Genomic DNA, 13,795 nt, shown 5'->3' on the forward strand with positions numbered 1-13,795 from the left:
ATCTATCAATGTACCCCGTTTACATAGTCGCTATCACTGTACTTTTAATTGTCCCAGAGCTCGTCTAAATGTTCCTTTCAATACTCCAATATATAAATTGCCACAGATCGTTAACAGCCTTGGCGAAGAACTTGATATTTATGTGTCGCCGCTTAAGCTAATATTGCAAAATGTGCATGATAATTTTTCTTAGTTACTTTTCTAATAGTTAGACTAATTATGTAGTTTTTTACTTCCCGAGCGTAGTCCGTAGTAAAATATGAAAAATTAGGTCTCTTGTTTCCGCCTGTCTGCCATCTGTGTCGATATTTTATTAGGCAGTCTCCAAAACTACAGGACAGATTCTTGGGAAATTTTATATCTACGTTAGGAATATCGTGTAGGTAAAAGTACAAAAATTTTTCTGATCGAACCCACCAACAATTCGATTCCACGGCATCAAAATTTTGAACGGCAAATGCTATTTCCAATTTTATAAACCAACAAGCTTTTACATAATGGCTCGTGAATTCACCTTAAGATACTACAAATTGTGTGAAAAAATGTTCCAAGTTTTCTAGTAATTTTTATTTTACTTCTGAAGCCTCTTCGAGTAATGATAAGCTATTCTCGTGAGGTACTCTCAACTTTCAAATACATACTTCAGAGCACCGTTTTCTAAAACACTGTGCATGTAAAAAAAAACCTGGGAAATTTGAAGTTGTAATTTATAAGATTATAATAGTTAAAAGATCGTACAAAAAGTGCATCTTCTTTTATTCAGCTTATAAATAAATTAAGACTTTAACATAGCCAGGATGGAATAAGACATTTTTATAACCTAAAAATGAAAAAAAACATTTATCTTACACAGAAATGTTAACTTTTCCACATACTCCGAGAAAGAATTCATAAGACAATGGCCCAAATGAACCTACATGAACGCACATATATTTTTGTGATCTTTGAAGCATGAAGAGGATGTCTTTCTGTAAATAAATGTCTCCGGAATACCAGTCGGTTGCCACAAGAGTATCTGTTACAGATTGGCTCTAAAATAGAATTTATTAAATTAAAATTTAAACATGACAAGTGGGTCAATTACTGCATCCATAAGTTTTTGACCTCCGAACGATACGAGAAAAAGAGTAATAATCCAAGAAATAAGATGAGTTGCGGCGTAATATGTTCCCTGAAAATATAATATATACACAAATGTTATGACAATATGTTTTATTTTTCTCACATCAATGATTTCCTTTTCTATACATCCACAGATTATGGAGGTCATTACAAAATGTGTTACCATAATGCCAGAGAAATACTTGTTTAACTTTTCAGACATACTGAAAACATATTTTTTAAAAGCACGCTGCATGTTTATGCAAAACTCACTCTATTATTTCCTGATGATATAAAATACAATTCGTTAATTTTTTTCTTTTTGTTACGAGATCATCATTACCATTAAAAATGTCTTCGATCATGACGTTTAGTTGCCTGATTCTTAAAATTACATGCTGGATGATTTCCAATGCTTGAAACGCAATTCCTGTACGTAGCCTTACTAGCAATATTACCAACGTGGCCACACACAAGGCAGTTATTTGAATCACTGGAAAATAGTTTATGTCGAATGGAATCCAAAATGAATACATAACTCCACACATATCCTTTACTGCTTTCCCTTCATTTGCCAATTCACAAATGGACTTGTTTTTGAATTTAGTAAAGCTGTAAAAAAGTACACCTACTGTTGGGTACATAAATGGCACGGGTGCCCAGAAATTTAGCCTTTTGTTTACTTTATCAAAACCTGACGGTTTCCCATATTTTCCGAAATTAGATAAATCTTTAAGCAAAAGAGCGATTTTTGGTTGATGATGCACATAAATTATACTCATGTATATCATGCCAAGCATGGAGGTAAATCCGGCATTATTTCCGCTTAAATGCTGATAAATTTTATCTAAAATTTTCAGATATTTAAAAGTTTCGAAAAAAAAGCAAATACTTACATTTTATGGCCATAATAATATGTATCATTATTGCTAGAAGTAGCGCACCACATGAGGATAAAAATATTGAAACTCTAAAGTAATGCCAGTAACTGGGATTAAGTTCTTCTGAAAATTTTGGCCACATCAAACTAAATTGCAGATTTCTTCGAGTTACTTTACATATTAAATTCTTTCCCATTGTAAGAAATTTTAAATAAAAATTTATTTGCAGTTATGTACAGTGAGATTAAAGAGAATAAAATATTCTGAACTTCTTTTATCCTTAAACAAAACGAGTCTTGCAGTTGTGAAACTATAAAAGATTTAATTTTTATTTGTAATAAACACTTTTTATTGCGGTTATCTCTCGACTAGTGGCATAACTTGCAGCACTGAAGTTCTGTTTACGTACTAATGTGAAGCATTTTGTTTAGGTTTATTGATTCTTACACTTTTCTACGAAATAATTTTCATTGAAACGGGAGTTAACTCATAGTTAGCCACTACTGCATTTTATTTTATTATTGCATGTGATTAGCTTACGAAATTATTATGTCTCTATCCGCTATTGAATTTATTGCTTACAACTAGACCCTACTTTACGTGAAATATATAATATTATCCATTACCTAGTGAGACAAAAAAGAAAATATATGTTTCAGTAATTTTCGTAACGACAGTATACGCTGCTGAGCTAAGAGATTCATTAGTGGCATTAGATGTATTTTGTTGAGTGTACGTTGATTATATTAGTGATTCTGATTACACATACCAGACGCATTTACACACATCTAACAAATTCTTGAAACAAGCAAACAGTGTGTTTTAATGTAGAGCCTAATATTATTCTACGACAACATATATATGTCATTCTTAATATTTAAAGCTTAGTTGGATATAATATACAAAGTTACTGAGAAACACCACCCCTAAAATATTCAAGACGCACCCAGATATACAATTTCAAAGGCCGCTTTGATATTTCATATCATTTAAAAAAATAAAACGTTGTGATCTATTTTTGTAACGACATGAACATAGTGTAAGATATAATTTTTGTCAAAATTAAAAACCACCACTTGTTGATTTTAGTTGCTAAGAAAAAAATTTCCCGTGGTGATTTTCATATTATTCCGGCTTAGAAGGTCAAGCCAAATGCTTAATTCTCCATAAACTCACTTAGTCAGGACTCATCCTTTGTTTATCAAGTTATATATAAGGGTTCCATAATATCGTGAACTGAGGGATGGGGGGATTAATTTTTTTCCCCTTAGGCAGTTATCATCTGGACATCATCGAGAGGTATTTCTCGCGACGAGGCATGGATTTTGTGTTTATTTATCATGTGTTTGTTTGGGATAATTTGGGAATAGTCCACGATATAAACTCTCAAAGCTAATTGTTTTAAGCAACTACTGACTTGAATCATGCATGATTTAACATCATATAAAGTCTTTGTTTGAATCCTTGATAAAGTGCGGCAAATATTAACCTCATGTGATTTTGTTAGCTTTGCAATTTTTTCCTATATCACAATTTTAGTCTCAGTAATTTTTTTTGGTGTACAATTTAAATTGAATGTAAATTTTCATGCTCTGCAGTTCCTGACCAAAGGTAATTTTTTTTTTTACTTCACACCACCAGATGTTTTGTGTTTTTATAAATGTTTGCTTGTTTCTTTTTACATGTAAATATTTTGTTGATTAATGTTTCCATTATAAATTGTCTGATGTCCAAACTTAATCTTTGCTGTTTCAAATTTCACGAGACTGTATCGCGAATTTAAATGTTGTTTATTGTTCTTTTTGAAACTTTAACACTTGTTCGGTTGTAGTTTAATATCAGAGCCATGGCAATTGAACATTTAAATAGAATTGAGGTAAATAACACAGAAACACATGGCGGAAGCGGAGTGCGGGGTTCCTTGTCGAGCTGGCGATCGCGTTATCTACACAAAACACGCACATCTTGAATAGAAGTCAGGGGAGCGGTTGGGATGACGTGACGTTCGCGGCTTCTTTTCAATAGCCGAGATTTCGAACCACGAGTTTGCGACCGTAACGGCTTGTTAGCGCGGCATGTTTCTTCGTGATTGAGGGGTACTAGGCGACATGTGCTTGCCGATAGGGTAGAATCACCGTCGTGGGTAGGAAAACAGCCACAACCGGGAGCCCCAAACTCCGCTCGTGATTCTAAATTTGACGCCACACGTGCGTAATGATTTGTGTATTTGTATCCACTAATTTGATTTCATTCAAATTTAGGCAAGTTTTTTTTTGTAGGTGAGCATTAAGAAGTGTCTTCAGCCGGCACAACTTAGTCGCAGCTTTTTTTTCTGCGTAGGGTTCCATTTTGTTAGACGATCACAACCACGGCCAAATTTTTTTTTTTTCAAACTTTCGCGGGCTTTTTAAAATTTTGTTCACATGTCAACTTAAGGTGGGATGTTTGGGTTATAACAACGCGCTACATTATTTTTAATCTTCTCACCCCCCTTGCTAATGTTTCGCCCTTTTCTCAGACATCTTCTTTATTGTTTACGTCTTACAGATTTTCGATTTTAAAATTTTGTTAATTTGCAAGTATTTATTAGTTTTTTTCCCTCTTAATCACCTTGGTCAAACAAAAAGTTTGCTTATAAATGTCTCCGCGGCTTTTTGATTTATTTCAATTACATAATCTATTAAGTTTGTCTCAATTTTTGTTTCTATATTCATGAATATTCACAGACCCTCACAATACTGTAACCACGTAGTTTAATAATAATCATTAGTCAAAATATTATTCGATGACTGCGAAACTGCAGTTAAAGTTATTATAACGGAATCTCTGTTTGCTTGCTTGTGCATCAACAGCATAGGATAACTAATTCAACCAAAATTCAACGAAATGCCACTACAGAGTTTCTAAATTTTCATCTGATTACTCACTTAACGCCACGCCGTTATGTTTGGGCATTTGTGCTAATTTTTTTTTTTAAGAAAAAGTAACCGAATGGTTTTATCATGGGTAGTATATAATATGAAACACTAAATTACTACAAATATTTATTTCGTTCATTCAGGGTTATAATACTAAAATACATTGAACGCATATTTAGTTTGACAAATACAAGTTTACAAAAATTTAAATATTATTCCCAAAAAAAGTAGTCCTCCGGCTAAAAAGCAAAAATGAATTTACTATGATTAGGAATATTTGATATTTCAAATATTATACCTGTCCTAAAATTGCTTAGCGAGGAGCTAGTGCACTGTCCAGTTTTCCCATTACACAGACCACAATTTTTACATGTGGCACGGCAAGATAAATCCCATTTTCCGTTCGAACATGCTAAAAATAAGTAAATTATTTAGTTAAACAACAAACTACAAACAAGTGTCGTCCTTCTCGTTAAACCGTGAATGTTGAAGGCAATAATGTTCTACAATAGGACATAGGATTTTTGTTGGTGTGTGTACTTACTTTTATTACACGTTTCTCCTTCGTAGCCCCAGGAACAAAAACATTCAGAAACTGAGTAAGTATCATCACAGATTTTATGTTGCTCACAATAACTTTTATCTGATCCCAAGAAATTTGTGCAATTAATGTCACAATTCCGTCCTACGGTTCCAGGATTGCAACTAAATGCATCGTCATTTATTTTGACACTTGGAGATTGTCTAATATTGTTTTGCTTCGTTATTATCGTACCAGCAACGCACCGACGTTCCTCCCCTTGTTGCACATCGTCTTCCAAAGATACCTCATAAATTGCTACAAAAAGGTAAGGATAATTTTCGTGCAACTAGCTTAACTCTTTTCTTATAATAAATTAAAGAGATGATTTAATGCAAAAAGCATTTTTACCATCTTAGCTAAAATCTTAATACACTAGAAAACTTACTTTTGTTGTCTACTGTGGGTGGACACTGTCTAATATCCACTGCCCACTGTCCTCCAGTACGTCCATTTGCGGCTTCCCTCCAGAATGTTATTTCAACATCAGTTTTCGGTTCATATTTAAGATATTGCCATCGACCTAGGGATTTTTGACTTTTTCCAGAGAAGGACTGTACAGATTGGCCTGTTATATTAACTTGTAAAATACAATAAAAACAAACATAACCGTACACTATAAAACAAGACGTTTCTTTTTGAGAGATCGATATACGTGTCGGTGTTTTTGAAACAGTGTTGGCCCATCTCAGTTTATCTGAAAAGGAAAAAAAACTTGTTAAGGTATCCGAAATATGCCTTTTAGTACTTGCAATCATGTATTTTAAAGTAAGTTTTTTCCGAAGAAGTAACATTAATTTGAAATTGCACAAAGTCAGTTGCATTTTCATTCACTTTAGGCATGTTGGTGTAGGTAATCCAGTCGATAGAAATATCCCTTGCTTTTTTTGTTAAAGCTGATGGAGGATTGGTAGTGACTACGGTGAGATTAGTCTCACCAGGTACTGAGTATGATATGGATGACACTGATCCGTAGTGGAAAGAATCAGTGTAACTCGTTTGTAGATCTGTAAAATAAACAGTTTATCATTGTAGCCAAATTAAACACACAAAAACTGATGTAAGATGAAACTACCTACCTTCCCATCTTTTATCCAAAACAGCTGGTACTACGACTTCTGTCGACGATTTTAAAGACCAGTCATCCCATATTACGTCGTTTTCCATTAAAATTGATGTGTTTCTCGTTTTCGTTACTAATGGTGGTTTTAAGTACATTAGTGATTCTGTGTCATCTGTGACACACAAAATATGATTTTCATTTTCAAATTTAATTATTTCGCTGCTGAAAACACCAAGGAACAACAAAATGTGAAATAGCGTCTTCAGAAACATTTTCATTTTAGCCTAAAACTTTAAAATTATTGGTCTGCAAATAATGTGCAGAGAGGAACTAGTAAATACATTTATCTATATAATCAGGCTTACGTTACCTAGAGTTAATTATGTTTCGTTGTGATTGATGATATAAAGATTAGTAAAATACCTGCTCTCTGAAATTAATATATATTCTACTTTTATCCGTTATCTAAAAACTGGGGGTAATGATAAGAATCTGACAAGATCCATCTCCAATAAATATTTCTGTTACGTGTGTAACCGTACGTAGAATTTTTCGTAATATTTTAAACATCTTTCAAAGTGCGTTAATATCATGTACTTGATGATTCATCTGATATCGGAATTACATCTATTTGAAAGTGTTTTTTAGAAAATTTGTATTACGAAAGAACTAATTATCACGTCATTAATTTTTGGTGTAACAAATTGTTTCTCCAAAGCTGCATTGTTATTCTGCAATGATTATTTCTCCAAAAGCGAGAATATCTGACACAAAATGTTGTTCATTTTGAACAATTTTGCCTACACGTTTTTAAAACGTAACAAAACTCTATTTAACTTAATTTGAATCCAGTTATGTACTGAAAACGAAAAAAAAGTACTATATAATAGACTTTAGGAAAAATGCTTACAGAACCAATTTTGCATAGGAGGTGTGTTAGAAATGAGAACAAACACAATCCGATGACTATTGTTTAAAAAGCGACTTAATAAAAATTACTAATATTAACAGTTACTTTCATAGTGTTTTATTTTCCTTAAATGGCCAGAACACGTCAGATTTTTATTTCTCGTTTTCATTTTGGATTTTACTTTGTTCATAAATAATTTGGTCAAGTTAACAAAGAGACTAACAAACATTGGCAAAAATAACTACCTATTTGGTGTGTGTTAACTTTGAGCAGGGAAGAAAAACAAACATTTCTTTTAGGAATGGTACAAACCTAAAGTAGTTCGACATGGAAATGTATCCAGTTCATTGCAACAAAATGTAGAGATAAGGATCTGTGATAATCAAAATCGATCATTAAAATATGTGCCATAAAATTAAGCCGGGAAGCTGTGACTATTATCATATGTGATAAATCATGTATAAATTTTACAACCATCGGACGGTGGCATGTTACTCATTTCTCATGAATCAATAAAACAAATTTTTGACTCAGTGTAATGAATGGCTTAAACTCATTTATGGTTAAAATTGTTGTCAAATAAACTTGGTGTTTCGTTGGAAAATTACACGCCATAGATATTTATTTTTTAACATAATAAACCAAAATGTATATTTTTACAGTTTTAAGTTCCTCATTAAAAATGAGAACAATGATATATAAACACAAAGGGTTTTTCAATAACAGTTTGGATGTAAAAAATTGTCATAGTTAAATATTCTCAACTCTACACAAAATTTCACACAAAACATAGTAATTCCCCTGACGTGATTGATAAACGTGTAACAATTGAAAGGTACTTCAAGTTATTTACCCATAGTGATTTAATTTGAAACTTATCAATGTTTTCATATTATCTAACTGAGACAAATATTATTAAAATTTACCTGTACATTTTTTGTACATTATTATTATTATTATTATTATTATTAGGAAACCTCCGACAGGCATTTAGCCCAATTATGGAGTCTTTTAACACTAATATATCCTTAACTAGACTAACATAATTTAACTAACAAAAATTACTATTAAGGTAAAACAAAAGAAGGAGAAAAGTCTAACAACCTCGACCTAATCAGTCATTATTATCTAAACATCAGTCACTGTCAAATTACCTGATTCAATATTTTGTTTTATTATATTTTTTATCTTAGTACTGGTATCTGTATGAATGTCAAATTCTATCTCTCTAAGCAATTTGTTACAACAATTTTGCATCCTGTGGATGGGAGACATATAATTAAAATAAATCCCAACAAATCTGCAAAAAAGTTTACTTAAACATAAGTTCTAAATTATTATAAAATAGAGAATGTGTTATTTACAAGTTTGAGAAAATTTTCAATCTATAAATTTACACATCCTGTGTAAAGAAGTTCTTCTCATATTTGTAAATTACTGTAAATTGTAGCCTTCAAAATTATTTTTGTTACATTGCTTCCAAGAATTTCCTTTCTACTCGACGATAATTGTATAATCTTCCACAATTAAAACGTAGAGTCGTTGGTGATATTTAATACCGCATAACCAAGATAATTTATGACAACAGTGTCTGAAAATACAATAGGATTATAAACAATTATTACATGAACCTTATATTCTCAATTAATAACATCAACGCTTCAAAAACTTTACTTTACTTAAAAAAAATTATTAGAGTAAGGAGCAATTTGAACTTTGAAATCCAATGCTACAACCTTCATTTAACCTAAGCAACTAAATTGTAAACAAAACACTTATACACTTACGGATTACCTTACACTATTAAAAAAAAGCTTGGTGTTGCTTTGCGTTTCTTATCAAATGTGACTAATCTTCTTGCCATACTTTTGACATTAAGGCTCGTCCAAACAGTCATTAAAAGATGCCGAAATAAGGCAAAACGCCGACACATTTTGCGCCTTCATTTTAACAAGTTGAAGAGCAAGGCGAGCAGTTTTTAAAATAAAAAATAAAGTGCGTAAAACCAGAGCTGATTTTCAGGGAAAACTATAAGTCGGTGTGCTTTTAAAAAATATCGAGCTGATAGAGAATTTTTTTCTACTTTAGGCGCCATTTTTCGTTCTCTTCTAAAATTGTACTTCTTTTAGTTATTGAAAAAAAACTGAAATGCATTTGGGGCAAATTTTAGTAAGTTACGCAACCCAAAATATTAGTTGAGGCTGTAAGCTGTAATTTATGACCCACACAATAGAGCACCTTTTAAATATCTTAAATGATGACATTTCTTGTTTTGATTTGATTCCCCCTTTTAATTAAATGAATGATATTGATTAAAGGGCATTTTATTATTGGAATACATTTATTCAAGCCATATTAGGGAATTAGGGATATAGGATGTGTCTATAACAATATGTGCAGTAAACCAAATAACAGCAACTATAAATTACTACAATTCCTAAGAGAGGAGCACTTACAAGGCAGAGATGGAAAGAATTTATAAATCTAAATACTGTAATATGTAAATAATAATCAATAGTATGGATAATAAAAACGAAACAATCAATAAAATTATATTAATAACCTTAAATGAACAAATGATTCAGTCAGATCCGAAGAGGAATTTTTCAAGGCGATTCTTTTAGCCCGTTATGGTTCTGCTTAAGTCACTTGCTGTATATGGATGACATAAAAATATATGCAAGTACACAAAAACAGTTAACAAACTTATTAAATCTGACTGAACAATTTTCCGGTGATATTGGTATGTGTTTTGGTATTGAGAAATGTAAGATCCAAGCAATCAGAAAAGGCGTCCAACACCAAGTACCACATATAACCCAGAATAGCGAAATAATCGAAGCCCAAGAACGAAATGATACATACAAATATCTGGGTTTCTGTCAATTCTCCCACATCAATCATACCAAAACGAAAACGCAGTAGAAAGATCAATACCTAGCGAGATTAAAATTAATATTGAAGACACAGTTAAATGGAAAAAATTTAATGAAAGCAGTAAATACATTCTGCGTTCCACTGCTAACATATTCTTTTGGAGTCATTAAATGGTCCAAAACTGATCTTGAAAATTTAAACATCGCAACAAGGAAAATCTTCACACAGCATAGAAGACATCATCCAAAATTGTCGATTGAAAGATTCTCATTACCAAGACAGAATGGAGGAAGGGGTTTCCAGAACTTAGAAAACTTATATCAGAGACAAATCTCAGATCTGAAGAAGTATTTCTTGAAACGAGCAGAAAGAAATGAAATGTTTCGCACCATCACAAGAGCTGATTTGAACCACACACCCTTAAATCTGTGGAACACCGAAGAAATCCACACCCCCCAGACAATAGACAAAATAATAAGTGGGCTAAAACAAAAACAACTACATGGAAAATTCTACAAAGACTTAGAAGAAACTCATGTCAATAGGAAGATGTCATTGATTTGGTTAAAAAAATCAAGTTTGTATGCCGAAACAGAAGGATTTGTGTTTGCTATTCAAGACCAAGTAATCAATACCAAGAATTACAGAAAATACATCATCAAAGATCCGAACATAAGAAACGACTGCTGTCGCCTCTGCAAAGCAAAACCTGAAACGATCCAGCACATAATCTCCTCCTGGAGCATCCTGGCACAAACTGACTACAAAGCTAGACACGACAACGCAGCCAAAATCATTCACAAAGAATTAGCCACATTTATGAACTTAATCGAAGTTACGACACCCTATTACACTTACTTTCCATCTCCGTTCCTTGCAAATAACAAATACAAATTATACTGGGATCGCACAATACTTAGAGACTTAAACATTACAGCTAACAGACTAGACATCATACTTATCAAAAAACACACGAACGAAGCCATTCTCATTGACATTGCTATTCCTAACACAAACAACATTATTCAAACATACCACACCAAGATTTCAAAATATGAATATCTACAATTATCGATAGAAATGAAATCCATGTTGAATCTTAAAAAAATTTCAATTTTACCCCTAGTTATCTCTAATGTAGGTGTAGTTCCAAATAGCTTAGTTGAGAATTTAAAGTCTTTGCATTTGAATGATTCAATAATTGTCAAAATTCAAAAAGCTGTTTTGTTAGGAACATGTCATATTGTTCGTAAGTTTCTTGAACAGTCTGATCATGTCAGTCAGATTAGATTAGCACCAGTAGGTCAGAGTAGTGTAGGTCACTTTCCAAGTGATGCGCGGATAAATGATCGGTAGTTACGCTAGACTTTTGGGGCTGGGGTGAGATTAGAGAATAATAGCAGACTAATTTGTATGCTATAATTCTAGAATCTCGACAGTTGTTTTGTTAATCTAATCAATGCATATCATTACTTGGTCTTAGTACCCGTAATGATAGAAGTCTTGCCTGAATTCCGGTCATTTCCGGGTCAGTGGTGGGTCTTAAAAGAGAAAAGCAAAAACCCATGCTACGCAGAAAATTCAACATTTTATACTTATTGCCAAAAAGAAAAACAACATTATAAATCTTTTTTCAATATATATATTTCGGAGTTGTTGATTTTGACTCCACCACGAGTCGATAATTTCTGGTATCATTGCATTTAAATAAAAAATTTCTAATTATTTATTACAGAAGTTATCATCTCTTTCAATCAGAAAATACATATTCTAAATCTACGTTAGTGTAGATGATAAAATAACAGCATTTTCTCCTAGTTATACGTATGCAGTGGACCCTGTTATACCTGATACATATAGTTGTGGTTATTCAATCAGAATTTATTAACCTATCTGGAGAAGCTCCTAAAAATTTCTTTTCGTTATCTATAAATAAATCAGATGAGATAACCTTCAAATTTGTTAGAGCTTCAAATTTTTCTTTGGCCTTTTCTTCATTGTCAATACCAAATTGCATAGACTTGGGCAATTTTTTCATTAAAGTTTTATCGGAATACACGACAGTTGTTGCAGTGTTAATTCCGTCTCTCATTTTGCTCTTTCTTTACTCCATTCACTACACATTCGCTGACCACAAGTAGCTTGTTCAATAGCGTTTACGTTACTTTGTGACAGCTTTATTAATAAATCCGATTTTTTTCTTTCATACACTTCAGGTAATATAGGTATCTGTAGTTTTAGTTTGTTCATCGTCGACGATATTATTTTTGCCGCAATTCGCACTTTGGATACGCAGCTTTTTAATAGAGGTTTTAGTTTTATTAATCGTTTTTATTTTTTCAATTTTTTTTCCGCAAAGGTATATATACCAAAAATACCTCCTCCAAAATTTTTTTGAATAACGGAATTAGAAACGTACCCTTATTATTAACTTATTGCCGCAGCAGAGTATCGCCCGTGATAGATCCTCGTGCAGAAAAACTTATTCTTTTTCCTCCCACAAATTTATTGACGATAGAATTATAGCATTCCACAACATTGTTGTCAGTATCAAAAAGTAAACTAGACGACAAATTTGCAACTCTATTTAAAACTTGTTTGCAAGGTTCGTATAAGAGACCATTTGAGAAAGTAGGAAATAAAATATCATTTGACTATCCACTTTTATAACAAAAATACCTTGCACATTGTTCGTGATTGCCAAATATATGTTGCGGTCCATTCAAAATATCATTTTTAAGACTTTCAATTTTTTTATGTACCTAAAGGAATAGGGTCATTTTAGCGAAATTTGATAGCACAGCTTTTAGAATACTATTTTTGAGAACATTTTTAATAGTGATATCTGCTTTCGTTGTTTTAACTATTTCTCTAATTTTGGAAGAATGATTACGAAGTATGTGATTTCTACATTCAATTTTTTGTATAAAATAATGTGCACTCATCACAAAACATAGTAATTCCCCTGACGTGATAAATGTGTAAAAATTGAAAGGTACTTCAAGTTATTTACTGAGAGTGATTCAATTTGAAACTTATCAATGTTTTTATATTATATAACTGACACAAATATTATTAAAATTTACCTGTACATTTTTTTGCATTATTATTAAAATAAATCCGAACAAATCTGCAAAAAAAGTTTACTTAAATACAAGTTCTAACTTATTATAAAATAGAGAATGTGTCATTTACAAGTTTGAGAAACTGTTTTCAATTTGTAAATTTACACATCTTTCTCATATTTGAAAATGACTGTAAATTGTAGCCTTCAAAATTATTTTTGTTAGATTGCTTCCAAGAATTTCCTTTCTACTCTACGATAATTGTATAATCTTCCACAATTAAAACGTAGAGTCGTTGGTGATATTTAATACCGCATAACCAAAATAATTTATGACAATAGTGTCTGGAAAAAACAATTAGTATAGGGTTATAAACAATTATTACATGAACCTTAAATTC

At 32.0% G+C, this 13,795-nt stretch overlaps 2 protein-coding genes across 2 annotated transcripts; both read right to left on the reverse strand.

Annotated features, from left to right (window-relative positions):
- Positions 1 to 763: 763 nt before the first annotated feature.
- On the reverse strand, positions 764 to 2,126 carry LOC135125601 (odorant receptor 49b-like). The gene is made up of 6 exons (XM_064051238.1): positions 1,998 to 2,126; positions 1,375 to 1,948; positions 1,226 to 1,325; positions 1,085 to 1,171; positions 876 to 1,031; positions 764 to 820 (listed from the first exon to the last, which is right to left on the reverse strand). The coding sequence occupies exons 1-6, from the start codon at positions 2,122 to 2,124 to the stop codon at positions 776 to 778; spliced, it is 1,089 nt and encodes a 362-aa protein (XP_063907308.1). The 5' UTR covers positions 2,125 to 2,126; the 3' UTR covers positions 764 to 775.
- Positions 2,127 to 5,013: 2,887 nt separating this feature from the next.
- On the reverse strand, positions 5,014 to 7,004 carry LOC135125602 (uncharacterized). Its single transcript, XM_064051239.1, has 7 exons — positions 6,914 to 7,004; positions 6,560 to 6,849; positions 6,233 to 6,487; positions 5,869 to 6,177; positions 5,445 to 5,738; positions 5,199 to 5,312; positions 5,014 to 5,139 (listed from the first exon to the last, which is right to left on the reverse strand). Exons 2-7 carry the CDS (start codon positions 6,819 to 6,821, stop codon positions 5,096 to 5,098), a joined length of 1,278 nt encoding a protein of 425 aa, XP_063907309.1. The 5' UTR covers positions 6,822 to 6,849; positions 6,914 to 7,004; the 3' UTR covers positions 5,014 to 5,095.
- Between the last annotated feature and the right edge of the window lie 6,791 nt (positions 7,005 to 13,795).

This window comes from Zophobas morio, unplaced genomic scaffold, assembly GCF_036711695.1.
Source record: "Zophobas morio isolate AGI-343-1 ecotype UQ-CSIRO unplaced genomic scaffold, CSIRO_AGI_Zmor_V1 ptg000009l, whole genome shotgun sequence".
NCBI lineage: Eukaryota > Metazoa > Arthropoda > Insecta > Coleoptera > Tenebrionidae > Zophobas > Zophobas morio.